Below are 20,169 nucleotides of genomic sequence, written 5' to 3'. Positions count from 1 at the left end.
TCATTTCATTATTTATTATATCATTCTAATGAGCATGAAGTGGTATTTCACTGTGGCATTGATACGCATTTCCCTAATGACTAACAATGTTTAACATCTTTTCATGTGTGTATTGATCATTTGTATATCTTCTTTAGAGAAAGGTCTATTTATGTTGTAGGGGAGGAAAAATTCTTTTTTCCTACTACCCTCCTAGACTCTCTGGCTGGGGCTGTGAACATTGGACTGATCAAAGACAAATTAAAAATAATAAAACAAACAAGTTATTAGCCCATGCATCATGCTTACACATGGGAGCACTCAGGGTGAGTAACTCAGAGGCTTGATTAGAACATGGGCTTAGATGGTATCTTAGCAAAGGAACAATATATTTTTAGAGAAGTCACAAGACAAAGGAAAAGGACTTTGACTCTCTAAGGTGGCAAATATATGGGAAACTAATGGCAGTTCAAGGCTAATTAGTCAAGTTTGTTTTGCATTTTGTTCTGATGCCCTCTCAGGCTGATTAGGGTCTCAAGTTATCTCTGGTGATGAACTTTTGTCCCTGATAGAGAGGGGAGGAGAAATATCTCTGTAAATTTATGTTCCAAATAGTGAGAATGATGTACTGAAGCCTGAAAAGGCTTCTTTTCAGTTGCCTTCAGCTCAAAGTAATTATTATGCCAAAGTGTCATATTTTGGGGTGGCATATTCTGCTACCCTATAACATCCTTAGCCCATTTTATAATTGGGTTGTTTGTCTTTTTATTATGGAGTTGAAAGAGATCTTTAAATATTCGGGATACTAGATGCTTATCAGATAAATGATTTGCCAATATTTTTATCTCATTCTGTGAGTTAGCTCTTCATTTTCTTGATAGTGTCCTTTGATGCACAAAAGTTCTTAATTTTGATGAACTCCAATTTACCTATTTTTTCTTTTATTACTTGTGCTTTTGGTGTCATATTTTTAAAAACTATTGCTTTAATCATAGGTCTTGAAATTTTTTACCTGTTTCTTTCCAGGAGTTTTATAGTTTTACCTCTTACATTAAATTTTTGACCTATTTTGAGCTCATTTTTTTTATGATAGGGGTCCAAATTTATCGTTTTGCATGTGGAAGTTCAGTTGTCTCAGAATCATTTGTTTAAAGGACTATTCTGGCTGGGTACAACAGCTCATGCCTCTAATCCCAGTACTTTGGAAAGCTAAGATGTATGGATTACTTGAGCTCAGGAGTCTGAGACTAGCCTGGGCAACATAATGAGACTGTATCTCTACAAAAAATAAAATAAAATTAGCCAGGTGCAGTGGCATGCACCTGTGGTTCCACCTACTCAGGAGGCTGAAATAAGAGGATTGCTTGATCCAGGGAAGTAGAGAATCACTTGAGCCAGGGAACTAGAGGCCGCAGTGAGCCATGATCATGCCACTGCACTCCAGCCTCGGTGACAGAGCAAGATCCTGTGTATATATATATATATATATATAAAAGAAAAGAGAAAGAAAGAAAGGAAGAGCCTATTCTTTCTTGATTAATTGGTTTTGATAACCTTGTCAAAAATTAATTGACCATCCGACATATTGGGCTGGATAATTTAAGAAAGAGAAAAAAAAATTAACCATAGAGGTATGGGTTTATTTCCAGACTCTTTATTTGCTTGTGTTGATCTATATGTCTGTCTTTATGCTAGTACCACACTGTTTTGATTAATGTACCTTTGTATTAAGTTTTGAAACCAGGAAGTGTGATTCCCCCAAATTTGTTCTTTTTCAAAACTGTTTTGGCTATCCTGGTTCTCTTGCATTTTTATATAAATTTTAGGTTCAGATTATCCATTTCTCCAAAAAAAAGTGGTTGAAATTTTGATAGGGATTTCATTGAATCTGTGTAGCAATTTGCAGATTATTGCCATCTTAATATTAAGTTTTCCAACCCATGAACAAAGGGTGTCTTTCCATTTATTTAGTTCTTCTTTAATTTCTTTCAACAATGTTCTATAGTTGCAGTGTTCAAGTCTCATACTTCTGTTAAATTTATTTTTTAATATTTTATTGTTGATGCTATTATAAATGGAACTGTTTTCATAATTAAATTTTTCAATTGTTCATTGCTAGTTCCACAGGAACACTGCACTGAGTTTTGTATATTGGTCTTGTATCCTGCAACTTTGAAGAACATGTTTATTAGCTTTGACAGTTTTGTTGTATATGGATTCTTTAGGGATTTCTGTATACAAGAAAGATTGTGCCATCGATGAATAGAGATAGTTTCATTCTTTCTTTCCCACCTGGATGCCATTTCTTGCTTTTTCCTGCTAACTGCCCTGACTTAGAACTTTCATAACCTCCTTGTCTTGCTTTAGGTAGAAAGTTTTCAGTCATTTTTTTTCAGTCACTAAGTATGATGTTAGCTGTGGGCTTTTGTAGATACCCTTTATTGGGTTGAGGAATTTCCCTGCTATTTCTAGTTTGTTGAGTATTTTTTGTCATGAAAAGCTGCTGGACTTTGTCAAATGCTTTTCTGCATCTATTGAGATGATCATTATTGTGATTTTCCCTTATTAATTTTTGAGGTCTCTCTTAGGAAAGTGGCTGCAAATTCTAACCCTGCCCTGACAGGCCTCAAAAGCGGGTTGCTGTTTACAGTGTGTTTTTCATGGGATACTTCTTTATTGTGGTGGGAAGCCTCATGTCTAAGATGTCTCTTTCACAGGAAGCTTGTTTATACTGGCAAATGCCCTTGTGGCTCTTGTCTAACTTGTGTTGTTTATTTCTACCAAGATAGCCACTCTCTAAGAGAACTTGACCTGCAAAGAAGTTAGGTGTCAGTCAAGTGAGACACAGAGGAGGCATACAATAAAACACATGAAATTACAGAATCTGTAAGTAATAAAAGTTACAGATCCCAGGGAGAAGAGGGCAGCATGCCAAAGGGAAGTGGGGAGCCATCCAGGACACGTGTTCAACCAGTGGGTAGGAGCAAAAGAGAGTGAGAGTGAGGGATCTGTGGGCCAAGGCCTTTATTGGGGTCCAGGATATCACCTGAGCAGGTTTCCCACAGGAATTTAATTGGTAGGTTTACAGCAAGCAGGCACAAGTTCCATGGAATGATGCTGTGACTGAGAGTTGGTTGTTGTGGCATATATGCACAGTTAGCTCTGCAGAGTGTGGGGGACAGTAGGGTAAATCAAGTAGGTTGTATCTAGCTATCCCATAGGGAAGGTGATGGTATGAAGCAGATATCTAGATGACCACATTAAGGAACTGGGAGGAGGCAGAGAACTAGAAATTGTATCAAGAGTGACTAAGCCCTGCTTCTGATATGAGAAAATTAAAGGTGTTTCCAAAATAGATGCTGAGATAACATAAATTATGAGTTAACTATAATCATGTAATTTTTTTCTTTTATTCTATTAATATGGTGTATTGCATTGGTTAATTTTCATATTACCTTGCATTCCTGGGTAAAACCTGGTCATGGTGTATAATCTTTTAATATGCTGCTGGATCCAGTATGCTAGTATTTTGTTGAGAATTTTTTTCATCAACAGTCATAAGGAATATCACGCTGTAGTTTTCTTTTGTTTGTGATTTCTTTGTTTGCCTTTGGTGTCAGGGTAATACCAGCATCAAAGAATGATTAGAAAGTGTTACCTTTTCTTTATTTTAAAAAGCTTGAGAAGAATTGGTATTAATTCTTTATACATTTGGTAGAATTCACCAATGAAGATATCTAGTTCTGGGTTTTTCTTTGATGGAAGTTTTTTGTTGTTGTTATTGATGTTTTTTTAGAGACAGGGTCTCACTTTGTCCACAGGCTGAAGTACAGTGGTGCTGTTACAACTCACTGCATTCTTAAGCTCTGGACTGAGGCTGTCCTCCCACCTCAGCCTCCCGAGTAGCTAAGACTACAGGCATACACCACCAAAAATTAGGCCCAGCTAACTTCTAAAAAATGTTTTGTGGAGATGGGTTCTTGCTATGTTGCCCATACCGCTATGTTGCTGGTCCTAAACTCCTGGCCTCAAGTGATTCTCCTGCCTCAGCCTCCTAATATGCTGGGATTACAGGCATGAGCCACCACATCCACCTAAAAACCTTGCTTAATATAAATTAGAGCCATATAGAAAGATTAGAACAATCCTCAAATGTCTAACCCAATACCATTAGAGGATATAATGATAGGAAAAGACAAGCTTAGGGAAGTTTGACTCATTTCCAGGGAGGATGGGTCTAAAAAGATACAGAGGAAGCCCAATGTTATGAGCAAACTGCAAGCTGGCAAGTCCAAATGACGCTATAACAGAGAACATCAAGTCAGTAATCTTGTTTATATCATTGATGTGGTGCTAGAACCATTTTCCTTTTTAAATTTAAAACTGAAATTTGAGATTTTCTTTACATATCCACTCATACGTATTTGGCATGCATTCACTTTAAAATTCTGTCATTTTAAAACCAAATTATGTTCGGCTTGGTACAGTGGCTCATGCCTGTAATCCCAGCATTTTGGGAGGCCAAGGCAGGAGGACTGCTTGAGGCCAGGAGCTTGAGACCAGCCTAGGCAGCATAGCATGACCCATCTCTACAAAAAAATTTTTAAAAATTGGTCAGCCACGGCAGCATGTGCCCAAGGTCCCAGCTATTCAGTAGGCTGAAGTGGGAGAATTGCTTGAGTCCAGGAGTTCGAGGCTGCAGTGAGCTGTGATCATGCCATCGTACTCCAGCCTGGGCAATGCAGTGAGACCCCATCTTTAAAATAAATAAATAAAAACCAAATTATATTGTTCTTTTTGTTTGTTTATTGTCGTGCGGGTGTTTGTGTGTTTTTGTGTTATTTGTATGTGTATGTCTGTCTGTCTATCTGTGTAGCAAGGAGCTGTACCTCCAACCAGTTCAGTTCCTCCTGTTGCCGGGGCCCCATCGGTTGGACAACCTGGAGCAGGATTTGGAATGGTGAGTGATGACCTGTGCTAAAAATTGTAATCAACATTTCTAAATAATTTGCCAAATCCCAAATTACTAAGTATTCCTACAGAATATAATTTTTCCCAAAACACAGTAAGTAAAACTTAAAAAGTTGTCATCTGCTTTAAACCTTAGGTAGTCTACACATGAAGTGATAAAATGAGTTATAAAATACTTATATTCTACCATCAAATTAATTTCTATAGTACATTGTTGTATCATTTTTGCTATAAAATTTACAAAATATAGTATTAGCCCAATCATCAAAATCAACCCTTAATTATTATACTAGGACTTTTTACTCACCAATTTTACCAGCCAATTTTAGGACCATCTTTCATAAAGAAACAAATTTTTCTCTTTCCAAGAGTTATGCTTACAGAAGATGAATAAACAACAACAAAGCTTGGTTGGGATGGGGATACCGTGTGGCCAACCAGGCTTATGCTACCCACCCACCTTAGCGACTCTCTCCCTCACAGTACAGCCTCACATTATCCCTAATTAAAATTACAAATTGTACTTCCTCATAGTCCTGGATTCCTCAAATATTGTCAGAAGTACATAATAGCAATAAATGTCAGGATAGTGCCCTAGTGAGTTCCACTCATGCTCTGAACCACTCTCCATTCTTCCTCCTCAGCCTCCTGCTGGGACAGGCATGCCCATGATGCCTCAGCAGCCGGTCATGTTTGCACAGCCCATGATGAGGCCCCCCTTTGGAGCTGCCGCTGTACCTGGCACGCAGGTCAGTTTCTTCAATGTCCACAAATCAGTGACATTAACTAATAAGTGTAAAACATTGGTGTAGCAAACTGTTTAAAAAGTGTTTTTACCTAATGTAATCCTCATACCTGTTGCTTCAGAAGTAAAGGGAGCATGGAAGACAGATCTGCAAAAGTGTGAGATTTGGGGGGGAAAAAGTGATGGAAATAACTCACTGTCTAAAGATCCCTCCATTCTCTTCCTACTTAATTCAGATTGGTTCCTGAGAACATCCAGATATTCAGGGCATCCAAGGCATGTGTCCCAGAGAAATGAGTGCTTCTGGTCTGTAGTTTTAGTATGTGTTCCCAGCGTTAGCCAGAAAGGTTGGCAGCACAGTCCTCCAGACTGCCATGTCCACCCAAGACTCGTGACACTAACTGCAGTAAGTTTGCCAAACTGCAAAGTCTGTGAGAATACTCCCTTTTAGAATCTCCTCACTCCAGACGCAAGACACATATTTGTGAGTCTCCAGGGCCACCCCCACTTCGGACTAGCTGGCTACAAATTCGAGGTTTTTCCATGGCCAGGTTAGATAGTTTCCTAGAATGATTCACAGAACTCAGGAAAGTACTAAACTTATAAGAGTTTTATTGTAGTAAAAGGATACAAATTAGATCCAATTATAGGAAGAGATGCATAAACATCATCTGGGAAAGTTCTAAACATGAAGCTTCTTTGTCCTCAGAGGTGGGTTCTCCTGTGGGCATCGTCATGTGACAGTACACATGCAGTATCGCAAGCTCACCTGAGCTTCAGCATCCAGCATTTATTGATGCTTCATTATGTAGGATTGGTTGGTTGAATTGTTACCCATTTTGTGGAACTCAGTCTTCAACCCCTGTTCCTCCCTGAAGATCAGGCTGGTTTCATGTGGCCCAAAGACCCAGCCCCAAAATCACATGGTTGGGCTTTCTTCCTCTACTCTGAGTCACCTTGTTAGCATAAACTGTCAGGTGTTGTTCCCAGAGCCCACCTTGAATAACAAAGACATGCCTATCATTTGAGAAATTATAAGGATTTAGAGGTTCCCTTTCTGGGCAAAGGAAAAAACCTCAGTTTAGGTAAAGCTAAATTCCTTACTACACACTGTGCTACTTACCCTTCAAAAATGCCAAAATATATTACACTTTGTTGAACCATTTTGCTGCTAGTGGTGCTAGTCTTAGTGATGAATCATGCTTTCCTGATTCCTCTTTTAAATTGTCTGGCCAAGGTGATGTTACATGTAGAACCAAAGAAGTTTTCATCATGAGAAATTGACTTGGATGGGGTCAGGACACCAAATTACTACTTTGGTAGCAGCATGCTTTACAAACTAGAGCAAATAGCTCAAATATATTTTAATGATATGAGTAAATGTTTTCAGTCCTATAATATTTTTAACTTATCAAATCAGTATTTATACTGTCTTATCCATGGAATACCTGCTGCTGTGAACTTTCTGAGTATACTTTAATCCCTTTTGCTTCCTTGATGCATCTCTAAATCCATTGACCTGTTCCCAAAATTTCCTTTCAGCTTCTTCACTTTGCCCCTCAAAAGCAACAGGGACCAAGAGAAAGAATGGTGGATGTTGAAAGACAGAAATTTAGAAAGTGAGAAGCCCTAGCCTTCATGGCCATTACTGGCCATAACTGGCTTCAGGAGAAATTTTCTAGTCTACGTGAAGACTGGTGAACCCTGTGTGGTGTTGTTTTTGGGGACAGTCAGGAAGGTTTTGGGTATAATGGTTGAGGTTAAGTATAACTTAGATATACTTAAATTCTAAGGGATCTCGTTTATCTTAAATGTTTCCTTGATGTTTGAATAGATCCATGACTATCATCTTTTTGAAAAAAAGAAATATTTCTGTTATTATGCACTTGGAACAATGTTACTGAGATTTCTTTTAACCTTATTGTGTTTGATATACTGAAAGCTTCAGAAATAAATAAATATAATTTTATTACTTAAGGCAGTTGTTTTTATTGTGTAATACCAATGTTAGCAACAATTTATTTACTTAATTAGAAGAATGAAAATGAAAAATAGACAGTATGATGGAAATACATTGTTTTAATCAGTAATTGAATTCATAATAAGCCAGGTAATGATACACCATATTTATGTAATTTTTAGATTATATTTCCTATATCAGAGAAGAAGCATAATTATACTAGATAATAAAATAAATGTGAGTTTGTAGCTTCAGAAAACAAAGTAGTTTTTTTATTACTGATGCCTGGACTATCCCAGCATTCTTTCATTGGCTGGTATCATGATATTGTCATCTCACCTAATTATCAATTATGAACCAATCTTTGAATTGATTTAAGGAAGTTCAAGCCTTTATTTATATATATATCTCTCTCTATGAAACAGATCCCAGGTTTTTTGTTGTTATTTTTTTGTTTGCTTATTTGTTTATTTGAGATAGGTTCTCACTCTGTTGCCCAGGCTGAAGTGCAGTGGTGCAATCATAGCTCACTGCAGCCTTGAACTCCTAGGCAACAGGGATCCTCTCACCTCAGCCTCTCGAGTAGCTGGGACCACAGATGCAAGCCACTGTGCCCAGCTAATTTTTTTTTTATTATTTTTTGTAGAGATGAGGCCTCGCCTTGTTGCCCAGGGTGGTCTCAAGCTCCTGGCCTCAAGTGATCCTCCTGCCTCGGCCTCCCTAAGTGCTGGGATTTTACAGATGTGAGCCATCACACCCAGCCCATATCCCAGTTTTAAACATGGAAATTTGACAGATAGATAATATAATTAGTCAGTAGTTTCTGGACATAGGACCAAATCTCAAAATCCATACTTCTGGAACTCTGTTCACTGAACTAATAAAAATATACATCACTGCCCCACAGTCCCAGCATGTTACTACAAGCATAGGAGATTAATTAGACTCAAAGCCTAGATGTCAACTATTACTCTATAAACTACATGAGATTTTTCAAGACCTTGTATCCTGTAAAAGTCAGCTCCCAGAAGTTATATCTGTGACACAATGAAAAAATAATTTAGATTCTGGTTAAACAGAAACAAGGCAAGTTAATTATTTGTTACTTTTGCAACAAGTCCAATATGATTCTTTCCTATAGTATTTAATAATTAGTTTTGGCCTTCTCTGAGAGCTGAATAGATTGCATTAGAATTTAGTGGCATTCACTACCAGGAAACTATTTGGTCATGTGCAACAAACAGTGCCCTCAAACTTGACTGATTTTCACTTACAATAATGTATATGAAATTCTAGTATATTTAGCTAATAAGTGTAAGTAATTTCTTAAATAGCTTTCTGCAAACCGTTTCCTATTTTTCCTTCAAATTCACTCTCACTACAGGAAAAGCCATTTAAATAGATTTATTAGTTTAGAGGTAGTAATGACTGAAAGTAAAAATGCTTTTGTATAGAGAAAATGGTTGTTTGTTTGTTTTACTGTTTGTTCATAATATCTTTATGTTACTAGTGTTTCACATCTTCCCTAAGTCATATCCATATTGTTCTACTGGAGTCCCCAAATTTTACTTTGGCTAAATCTGATGTCAGAGAAGTTCAAGAAAGCCAAATATCAGTTGAAGTGTATTTTACCAGTCCAGAATTAAACACAACTCTGTGACTATGCAGAACAAGTAGATTTCATAAGCCTTTAACCATCTAATCTTCTGCAGGTTTGTTTTCTTTGATATGTGTTCTGCCTAATGCTTCTCTCTCTCTCTCTCTCTCTCTCTCTCTCTCTCTCTCTCTCTCTCTCTCTCTCTCTCTCCCCCCTTCCCCCCATGTCTCATTCTCTCTCTGCTTTCTATTCCTGCTCTTTGGGGCTGGCTTTTTCCCATTAGCTTTCTCCAAGCCCTACACCTGCCACTCAGAGTCCCAAGAAACCTCCAGCAAAGGACCCATTAGCGGATCTTAACATCAAGGATTTCTTGTAAACAATTTAAGGTATCTAATATTGAGCTTTTCCTGTAGGCTTGTAATAATGAGCTATACAATGCTTAGCTATTTCAGAGGTACTCATTATTTCTGCGTTTTGAATAGCTGTGTATAATAGTAATAATTTGAGTGTTTATACTTTTAAATTTGATATTAAAAGCTATCTTTAAGAGTTTTTTAAATCTTAATTTATGTAACTAGGAGGGAAAGTAACCTCCAAATTGTCCTTATCCTGGAAAGCACAATGATTAGCTTTAATAAAGCAAAAAGGTGCCCAAGCTACTTGGTAAATTAGAAAATTACCACTTTATTACATGATGACTTGAATTTATAGAAAGCTAACATTTATACTATTGCATTTAGAAATCATCTAAGAATATATTTGACTGCATGATTGTATTTTTATTTTGTTTATCCTTCTTTTGCCTCATAAAGCTTAGATTATTACCCTTTACATTTCTGCATTCAAGCAGAGTTTTAAATTTCTAATGTTCTAGTTTTAAATTTGACAAATTTCATATAATTTATGAAATGACTCATGCTGAAGTTATGGAAGGAAACGAATGAAAGAAAAATGTTTACTGTTGACCCCAGCACCTAACACAGTGGGTAGGTACTCAACAAATCCTTGCTGAATGGACGAACATAATTTACACGGTACTTTTCATATCCACTTCTCAATAGGAGAACAGTCATGTGAGATAAACTATCCAGATATTTTTTGTCTCCATTTCACAGCTAAAAGAACTGATCCTTGGGCATTAAGGAATTTGCCCAGGGTCCCACAGGGAAGAATTGTAAGAGGCTCAGTGTTTTTGGGCTCTTGTCCAATACTGTTTTCAGTATGCACCTGCTGCGCTACATATATTTCTTAAAACCCTTCCCTAATGTCTACTAAGATTTTTGTGGATTCTTGATTTGTTTTTTTGTCTTATACAAGATTAATGATGTATTATTTTAAGGTATTAACATCTCAGTCAAGTAAACTCTCCTTATGCCCAACTTTTCTATTCTACTTTGGATTGGCTAATGTAGACATAAGTGAGACAGTGAACACTTAATAGTTTCAGGAGTGACCAAGGAAACTGCATAGAGCAGCCTGTATTCACCTCTTACTTAGTAAATGTTGCCCTAATCATGTGCCAGGAGCTTTGATAAGTACAGGAAACAGATATGCTTGAGACAGTCCTTGCCTGAGAGAGACAGAGAGAGACAAAGAGAAAGAGAGACAGAGACAGACAAAGACAGAGACACAGAGAGAATTACTATTTTATGAAGAGTTATCTATGCGGCTAAGCCTTAAGACCCCACAAATGTTTCCAGCAGAAATGAATGATGCATGAATTAGCCAGGGAGATGAGTGGGAAGTGGCTGAGGAAAGGCATCGGGTCGCCAGGGATCTGTCTGTTCTCTTCTATTCTGTCACTGGTTCAGCTGTTTAGTAAGTGACTCATTGAACACCATAACTGAATACATGAAAAAATAATGTAAGGTCATTGCCATGCCCCCTTTTTCTTTAGCTGCCCTTTTTAAAGGTTAGCTGCTCTTAGATACTGAATGCTATACCGAATGTCCTGCTACTAAAATTTCTAATATGTATCTAAATTCAAATTTTTGTTGATATAATTATTATCTAAAATGAAACTATACATCGAAAGTTTTTTTTAAATTTCTGGCTAAACTTTAAAAATTTTAAGCTTGTTTTAAAGAGCTATGAAAAATATGTAAATTTGAATTTGTCCATGCAGAGACCTTTTTATGTAAAAGTTGTTTTCAGAAACTATGAAGTAAAATTGCAAGGGAGGTAAAATGTTTGAGGACTATGTAATAATCTTGTTTTCTAATTCTAATTTTTGTTTTCTTTACAGCTGCAATATTTGTGACTGAATAGGAAAATAAATGAGTTTGGAGACTTCAAATAAGATTGATGCTGAGTTTCAAAGGGAGCCACCAGTACCAAACCCAATACTTACTCATAACTTCTCTTCCAAAATGTGTAGCACAGCCGTGAAAGTGAACATTAGGAATGTGTACTACCTTAGCTGTTATCCCTACTCTTGAAATTGTAGTGTATTTGGATTATTTGTGTATTGTACGATGTAAACAATGAATGGATGTTACTGATGCCATTAGTGCTTTTCTGGACTTCGCCTGAGGACAGATGATGCAGCTGTTGTGTGGTGAGCTATTTGGAAAGACGTGTCTGTGTTTTTGAAGGTTTCAATGTACATATAACTTTTGAACAAACCCCAAACTCTTCCCATAAATTATCTTTTCTTCTGTATCTCTGTTACAAGCATAGTGTGATAATACCAGATAATAAGGAAAACACTCATAAATATACAAAACTTTTTCAGTGTGGAGTACATTTTTCCAATCACAGGAACTTCAACTGTTGTGAGAAATGTTTATTTTTGTGGCACTGTATATGTTAAGAAATTTTATTTTAAAAAATATAAAGGTTAACGTCCATAATAAATACTTCTCTTTGAAGCTACCTTATCAAGAACGAAAAATCGTATGGGAAGAATCCCCTATTTATCACTGCTATATTAAAATATATATATTTTAATTATATTTGACAGGTTTTGCATCTAAATTGACCTATTTATTCATTCTTGATTAAATGCACTGAAAAGTAAAGGGTCTGTTTGTATCATGTTCATGAAAATGCAGTTAGAGAGGTGCTATTCAAGTGATTCTGAAGGCACCCCAAGGTATATCTGTAATTTAAAGATTGCTGCAAATATCTTTACTTTACTGTGGGTTTTTAGTACATCTGTTAATTTAATATTTCTTTGTGTGTTTTGTAGACTAGTGTTCTTCCATCCTTCAACTGAGCTCAAAGTAGGTTTTGTTGTAACATTGTGATTAGGATTTAAACTAATTCAGAGAATTGTATCTTTTACTGTACATACTGTATTCTTTAAGTTTTAATTTGTTGTCATACTGTCTGTGCTGATGGCTTGGCTTAAGATTTTGATGCATAAATGAGGTCACTGTTGATCAGTGTTGCTAGTAGCTTGGCAGCTCTTCATAAAAGCATATTGGGTTGGAAAGGTGTTTGCCTATTTTTCAAATTATTTAATAGATGTATGGTACCATTTAAAAGTGGTTGTATCTGAATTTACTGTGGGGATAACATACACTGTAATGGGGAAAAATTACCTAAAACCAATTTCAAAATGGCTTTCTTTGTATTTCAGTTTAAAAACCCAGTGCATGTACGCCCTCTGAGATGCAATAAACACCTTGAACAAAGAAATGCAAACATAACGTTTCTCTCTTTGATTATGTTTGGGAAAAAGGTCTGTTTCAAATGACACACACAGCAGACAAAATACTGAAGATTTTAAAATGCTGTTCATGCCAATAGAGTTTTGATTATTTTATAAAAAATTAAAAACAAGGAAAAAGAGCAACTTTAACAAGCCTTCATTAAACTTGGGTCTCTGTAACTGCTGCCAAATGAGTTGAAATTCCATATTTCAAAATGTATATGTATTTTTATGGTGAACTTTCTTTTATTTATTTTTTTAATTGTACTTTAAGTTCTAGGGTACATGTGCACAACGTGCAGGTTTGTTGTTACATATGTATACATGTGCCATGTTGGTGTGCTGCACCCATTAACTCGTCATTTACATTAGGTATATCTCCTAATGCTATCCCTGCCCCCTCCCCCCACCCCACAACAGGCCCCGGTCTGTGATGTTCCCCTTCCTGTGTCCAAGTGTTCTCATTGTTCGATTCCCACCTATGAGTGAGAACATACGGTGTTTGGTTTTTTGTCCTTGCGATAGCTTGCTGAGAATGATGGTTTCCAGCTTCATCCATGTCCCTACAAAAGACATGAACTCATCCTTTTTTATGGCTGCATAGTATTCCACAGTGTATATGTGCCACATTTTCTTAATCCAGTCTATCATTGTTGGACATTTGGGTTGGTTCCAAGTCTTTGCTATTGTGAATAGTGCCACGATAAACATACATGTGCATGTGTCTTTATAGCAGCATGATTTATAATCCTTTGGGTATATACCCAGTAATGGGATGGCTGGGTCAAATGGTATTTCTAGTTCTAGATCCTTGAGGAATCGCCACACTGACTTCCACAATGGTTGAACTAGTTTACAGTCCCACCAACAGTGTAAAACCATTCTTATTTCTCCACATACTCTCCAGCACCTGTTGTTTCCTGACTTTTTAATGATTGCCATTCTAACTGGCATGAGACGGTATCTCATTGTGGTTTTGATTCACATTTCTCTAATGACCCGTGACATTGAGCATCTTTTCATATGTTTGTTGACTGCATAAATGTTTTCTTTTGAGAAGTGTCTGTTCATATCCTTCCTCCACTTTTTGATGGGGTTGTTTGTTTTTTTCTTGTAAATTTAAGTTATTTATAGATTCTGGATATTAGCCCTTTGTCAGATAGATAGCAAAAATTTTCTCCCATTCCCTAGGTTGTCTGTTCACTCTGCTGATAGTTTCTTTTGCTGTGCAGAAGCTCTTTAATTAGATCCCATTTGTCTATTTTGGCTTTTGTTGCCCTTGCTTTTGATGTTTTAGTCATGAAGTCTTTGCCCATGCCTATATGCTGAATGGTATTGCCTAGGTTTTCTTCTAGGGTTTTTAGGGTTTTAGGTCTTACGTTTAAGTATTTAATCCATCTTGAGTTAATTTTTGTATAAGGTTTAAGGAAGAGATCCAGTTTCAGCTTTCTGCATATGGCTAGCCAGTTTTCTCAACACCATTTATTAAATAAGGAATCCTTTCCCCATTGCTTGTTTTTCTCAGGTTTGTCAAAGATCAGATAGTTGTAGATGTGTGGTGTTATTTCTGAAGCCTCTGTTCTGTTCCATGGGTCTATATATCTGTTTTGTTACCAGTACCATGCTATTTTGGTTACTATAGCCTTGTAGTATAGTTTGAAGTCAGACAGTGTGATGCCTCCAGCTTTGTTCTTTTTGCTTAGGATTGTCTTGGCTATGCAGGCTCCTTTTTGGTTCCATATGAAATTTAAAGCAGTTTTTTCCGAATTCTGTGAAGAAAGTCCATGGTAGCTTGATGGGGATAGCATTGAATCTATAAATTACTTTGGGTAGTATGGCCATGTTCATGATATTGATTTTTTGTATCCATGAGTATGGAATGTTTTTCCATTTGTTTCTGTCCTCTCTTATTTCCTTGAGCAGTGGTTTGTAGTTCTCCTTGAAGAGGTTCTTCACATCCCTTGTAAGCTGTATTACTAGGTATTTTGTTTTCTTTGTAGCAATTGTGAATGGGAGTTTGCTCATGATATGGCTCTCTGTTATTAGTGTATAGAAATGCTTGTGATTTTTGCACATTAATTTTGTATCATGAGAGTTTGCTGAAGTTGCTTATCAGCTTAAGGAGATTTGGGCTGAGACGATGGAGTTTTCTAAATATACAGTCATGTCATCTGCAAACAGAGACAATTTCACTTCCTCTTTTCCTAACTGAATATCCGTTATTTCTTTCTCTTGCCTGATTGCCCTGGCCAGAACTTCCAATACTATGTTGAATAGGAGTGGTGAGAGAGGGCGTCCTTGTCTTGTGCCGGTTTTCAAAGGGAATGCTTCCAGTTTTTGCCCATTCAGTATGATATTGGCTGTGGGTTTGTCATAAATAGCTCTTATTATTTTGAGATCCATTCCATCAATGCCTACTTTACTGAGAGTTTTTAGCATGAAGGGCTGTTGAATTTTGTCAAAGGCCTTTTCTGCATCTATTGAGATAATCATGTGGTTATTGTCATTGGTTCTGTTTATGTGATGGATTAAGTTTATTGATTTGCGTATGTTGAACCAGCTTTGCATCCCAGGGATGAAGCTGATTTGATCGTGGTGGATAAGCTTTTTGATGTGCTGCTGGATTCGGTTTGCCAGTATTTTATTGAGGATTTTTGCATCAATGTTCATCAGGGATATTGGCCTAAAATTTTCTTTTTTTGTTGTGTCTCTGCCAGGTTTTGATATCAGGATGATGCTGGCCTCATAAAATAAGTTAGAGAGAATTCCCTCTTCTTCTATTGATTGGAATAGTTTCCAAAGGAATGGTACCAGCACCTCTTTGTACCTCTGTAGAATTTGGCTTTGAATCCATGTGGTCCTGGACTTTTTTTGGCTTGATAGGCTATTAATTACTGCCTCAATTTTAGAACTTGTTATTGGTCTATTCAGGGATTTGACTTCTTCCTGGTTTAGTCTTGGGAGGGTGTATTTGTCTAGGAATTTATCCATTTCTTCTAGATTTTCTAGTTTATTTGCATAGAGATGTTTATAATACTCTATGATGGTAGTTTGTATTTCTGTGAAATTGGTGGTGATATCACCTTTATCATTTTTTATTGTGCCTGTTGGATTCTTCTCTCTTTTAATTCTTTATTAGACTGGCTAGCAGTCTATCAATTTTGTTGAGCCTTTCAAAAAACAAGCTCCTATATTCATTGATTTTTGAATGGTTTTTCGTGTCTCTATCTCCTTCAGTTCTGCTCTGATCTTAGTTATTTCTTGTCTTCTGCTAGCTTTTGAATATGTTTGCTCTTGCTTCTCTAGTTCTTTTAATTGTGATGTTAGGGTGTCGATTTTAGATCTCTCCTGCTTTCTCTTGTAGGCACTTAGTGCTATAAATTTCCCTCTACACACTGCTTTAAATGTGTCCCAGAGATTCTGGTACATTGTGTCTTTGTTCTCATTGGTTTCAAAGAACATCTTTATTTCTGCCTTAATTTTATTATTTACCCAGTAGTCATTCAGGAGCAGGTTGTTCAGTTTCCATGTAGTTGTGTGGTTTTGGTGAGTTTCTGAATCCTGAGTTCTAATTTGACTGCACTGTGTTCTGAGAGACAGTTTGTTACGATTTCCATTCTTTTGCATTTGCTGAGGAGTGTTTTACCTCCAATTATGTGTTCAATTTTAGAATAAGTGCTATGTGATGCTGAGAAGAATGTATATTCTGTTGATTTGGGGTGGAGAGTTCTGTAGATGTCTATTAGGTCTGCTTGGTCCAGAGCTGAGTTCAGTTCCTGGATATCCTTGTTAATTTTCTGTCTTGTCGATCTGTCTCATATTGACAGTGGGGTATTAAAGTCTCCCACCATTATTGTGTGGGAGTCTAAGTCTCTTTGTACGTCTCTAAGAACTTGCTTTATGAATCTGAGTGCTCCTGTATTGGTTGCATATATATTTAGGATAGTTAGCTCTTCTTGTTGAATTGATCCCTTTACCATTATGTAATGGCCTTCTTTGTCTCTTTTGATCTTTGTTGGTTTAAAGTCTGTTTAAACAAAGTCTGGTTAAAACCCTAGAGACTAGGATTGCAACCCTTGCTTTTTTTTTTTTTTTTTCTTTCCATTGGCTTGGTAAATCTTCCTCCATCCCTTTATTTTGAGCCTATGTGTGTCTTTGCACGTGAGATGGGTCTCCTGAATATAGCACACTGATGGGTCTTGACTCTATCCAATTTGCCACGCTTATGTCTTTTAATTGGGGCATTTAGCCCATTTACATTTAAGGTTAATATTGTTATGTGTGAATTTGATCCTGTCATTATGATGCTACCTGGTTAGTTGATGCAGTTTCTTCATAGCATCGATGGTCTTTATAATTTGGTATTTTTTTTGCAGTGGCTGGTACTGGTTTTTCCTTTCCATGTTTAGTGCTTCCTTCAGGATCTCTCGTAAGGCAGGCCTGGTGGTGACAAAATCTCTCAGCATTTGCTTGTCTGTAAAGGATTTTATTTCTCCTTATAAAGCTTAGTTTGGCTGGATATGAAATTCTGGATTGAAAATTATTTTCTTTAAGAATGTTGAATATTGGCCCCCACTCTCTTCTGGCTTGCAGGATTTCTGCAGAGAAATCTACTGTTAGTCTGATGGGTTTCCCTTTGTGGGTAACCCAACCTTTCTCTCTGGCTGCCCTTAACAATTTTTCCTTCATTTCAACCTTGGTGAATCTCACGATTATGTGTCTTAGGGTTGCTCTTCTCGAGGAGTATCTTTTTGGTGTTCTCTGTATTTCCTGAATTTGAATGTTGGCCTGCCTTGCTAGATTGGGGAAGTTCTCCTGGATAATATCCTGAAGAGTGGTTTCCAACTGGGTCCCATTCTCCCCATCACTTTCAAGTACACCAATCAAACGTAGATTTGGTCTTTTCACATAGTCCCATATTTCTTGGAGGCTTTGCTCATTTGTTTTCACTCTTTCTTCTCTAATCTTGTCTTCTTGCTTTATTTCATTGAACTGGTTTTCAATCTCTGATATCCTTTCTTCTGCTTGATCAATTTGGCTATTGATACTTGTTTATCCTTCACAAAGTTCTTGTGCTGTGTTTTTCAGCTCCATCAGATCATTTATGTTCTTCTCTAAACTGGTTATTCTAGTTAGCCATTCATCTAACCTTTTTTCAGCGTTCTTAGCTTCCTTGCATTGGGTTAGAACATGCTCCTTTAGCTCGGAGGAGTTTGTTATTACCCACCTTCTGAAGCCTACTTCCGTCAATTTGTCAAACTCATTCTCCATCCAGTTTTGTTCCCTTGCTGGCAAGGAGTTGTGATGCTTTGGAGGAGAAGAGGCATTCTGGTTTTTGGAATTTTCAGCCTTTTTGCCCTAGTTTCTCCCCATCTTCATGGATTTATCTACCTTTGGTCTTTGATGTTGATGACCTTCAGATGAGGTCTCTGAGTGGACGTCCTTTTTGTTGATGTTGATGCTATTCCTTTCTGTTTGTTAGTTTTCCTTCTAACAGGCCTCTCTTCTGCAGGTCTGCTGGAGTTTGCTGGAGGTCCACTCCAGACACTGTTTGCCTGGGTATCACCAGTGGAAGCTGCAGAACAGCAAAGATTGTTGTCTGTTCCTTCCTCTGGAAGCTTCGTCCCAGAGGGGCACCCACCAGATGCCAGCCAGAGCTCTCCTGTATGAGTTGTCTGTTAGCCTCTACTGGGAGGTGTCTCCCAGTGAGGAGGCACGGGGGTCAGGGACCCACTTGAAGAGGCAGTCTGTCTCTTATCAGAGCTCAAACACTGTGCTGGGAGAACCGCTGCTCTCTTCAGAGCTGTCAGGCAGGGATGTTTAAGTCTGCTGAAGCCATGCCCACAGCCGCCCCTTCCCCCAGGTGCTCTTTCCCAGGGAGATGGGGGTTTTATATATAAGTCCCTGACTGGGGCTGCTGCCTTTTTTTTCAGAGATGCCCTGCCCAGAGAGGAGGAAACTAGAGAGGTAGTCGGTCTTGCTGAGCTGTGGTGGGCTCCGCCCAGTTCGAACTTCCCAGCAGCTTTGTTTACACTGTGAGAGTAAAACCACCTACTCAAGCCTCAGCAGTGTCAGACTCCACTTCCCCCACCAAGCTCCAGCGTCTCAGGTCAACCTCAGACTGCTGTGCTAGCAGCAAGAATTTCAAGCCAGTGGATCTGAGCTTGCTGGGCTCCATGCAGGTGGGACCTGCTGAGCTAGGCACCTGAGGGAATCTCCCGGTCTGCTGGTTGCGAAGACCATTGGAAAAGCGTAGTATCTGGGCTGGAGGGTACTGTTTCTCCCAGTACAGTCTCTCACGGCTTCCCTTGGCTAGGAAAGGGAAATCCCCTGACCCCTAGAGCTTCCCTGGTGAGGCAACACCCCACCCTGCTTCAGGTCGCCTATTGTGGGCTGCACCCACTGTCCAACCAGTCCCAATGAGATGAACTGGGTACCTCAGTTGGAAATGCAGAAATCACACACTTTCCACGTCGATCTTGCTGGGAGCTGCAGACTGGAAATGGTCTTATTCGGCCATCTTGCCAGCCAACCTGATATCTACAATTATTGTCTATTTAAAAAGTTAATTAAAAACAAAGAAACACAGCAACATAGAATTTTGCAATAAATTGTTATTAACTATAGTTACCATGCTGTGCAATTGACCTCAAAAACATATTTTTCGTTGGTTTCAAAGAACATCTTTATTTCTGCCTTCATTTCATTCTGTACCCAGTAGTCATTCAGGAGCAGGTTGTTCAGTTTCCATGTAGTTGAGCAGTTTTCAGTGAGTTTCTTAATCCTGAGTTCTAGTTTGATTGCACTGTGGTCTGAGAGACAGTTTGTTATAATTTCTGTTCTTTTACATTTCCTGAGGAGTGCTTTACTTCCAACTATGTGGTCAGTTTTGGAATAGGTGTGGTGTGGTGCTGAGAGGAATGTATATTCTGTTGATTTGGGGTGGAGAGTTCTGTAGATGTCTGTTAGGTCCACTTGGTGCAGAGCTGAGTTCAAGTCCTGGATATCCTTGTTAAGCTTCTGTCTCGTGGATCTGTCTGATGTTGACAGTGGGGTGTTAAAGTCTCCCATTCTTATTGTGTGGGAGTCTAAGTCTCTTTGTAGATCTCTAAGGACTTGCTTTATGAATCTGGGTGCTCCTGTATTGGGTGCATATATATTTAGGATAGTTAGCTCTTCTTGTTGAATTGATCCCTTTACCATTATGTAATGGCCTTCTTTTTCTTTTTTGATCTTTGTTGGTTTAAAGTCTGTTTTATCCG

The 20,169-nt window shown here is 37.9% G+C and overlaps 1 protein-coding gene across 31 annotated transcripts in view; it reads left to right on the top strand.

Annotated features, from left to right (window-relative positions):
- Positions 1–12,905, top strand: part of SNAP91 (synaptosome associated protein 91) — a 168,626-nt gene extending 155,721 nt beyond the window's left edge. For all 31 annotated transcript variants that reach the window (XM_063707748.1, XM_055389580.2, XM_055389572.2 and 28 more), the window contains 4 exons: positions 4,856–4,939; positions 5,595–5,699; positions 9,536–9,638; positions 11,498–12,905. In XM_063707748.1, coding sequence (XP_063563818.1) covers positions 4,856–4,939; positions 5,595–5,699; positions 9,536–9,628 — 282 coding nt within the window. In that variant the 3' untranslated portion in view covers positions 9,629–9,638; positions 11,498–12,905. The remainder of the gene's footprint in view (positions 1–4,855; positions 4,940–5,594; positions 5,700–9,535; positions 9,639–11,497) is intronic.
- Positions 12,906–20,169: the final 7,264 nt, after the last annotated feature.

The sequence above is a fragment of the Gorilla gorilla genome, chromosome 5 (genome assembly GCF_029281585.2).
Source record: "Gorilla gorilla gorilla isolate KB3781 chromosome 5, NHGRI_mGorGor1-v2.1_pri, whole genome shotgun sequence".
Classification (NCBI taxonomy): domain Eukaryota; kingdom Metazoa; phylum Chordata; class Mammalia; order Primates; family Hominidae; genus Gorilla; species Gorilla gorilla.
This window is presented reverse-complemented; position numbering and strand designations above follow the sequence as displayed.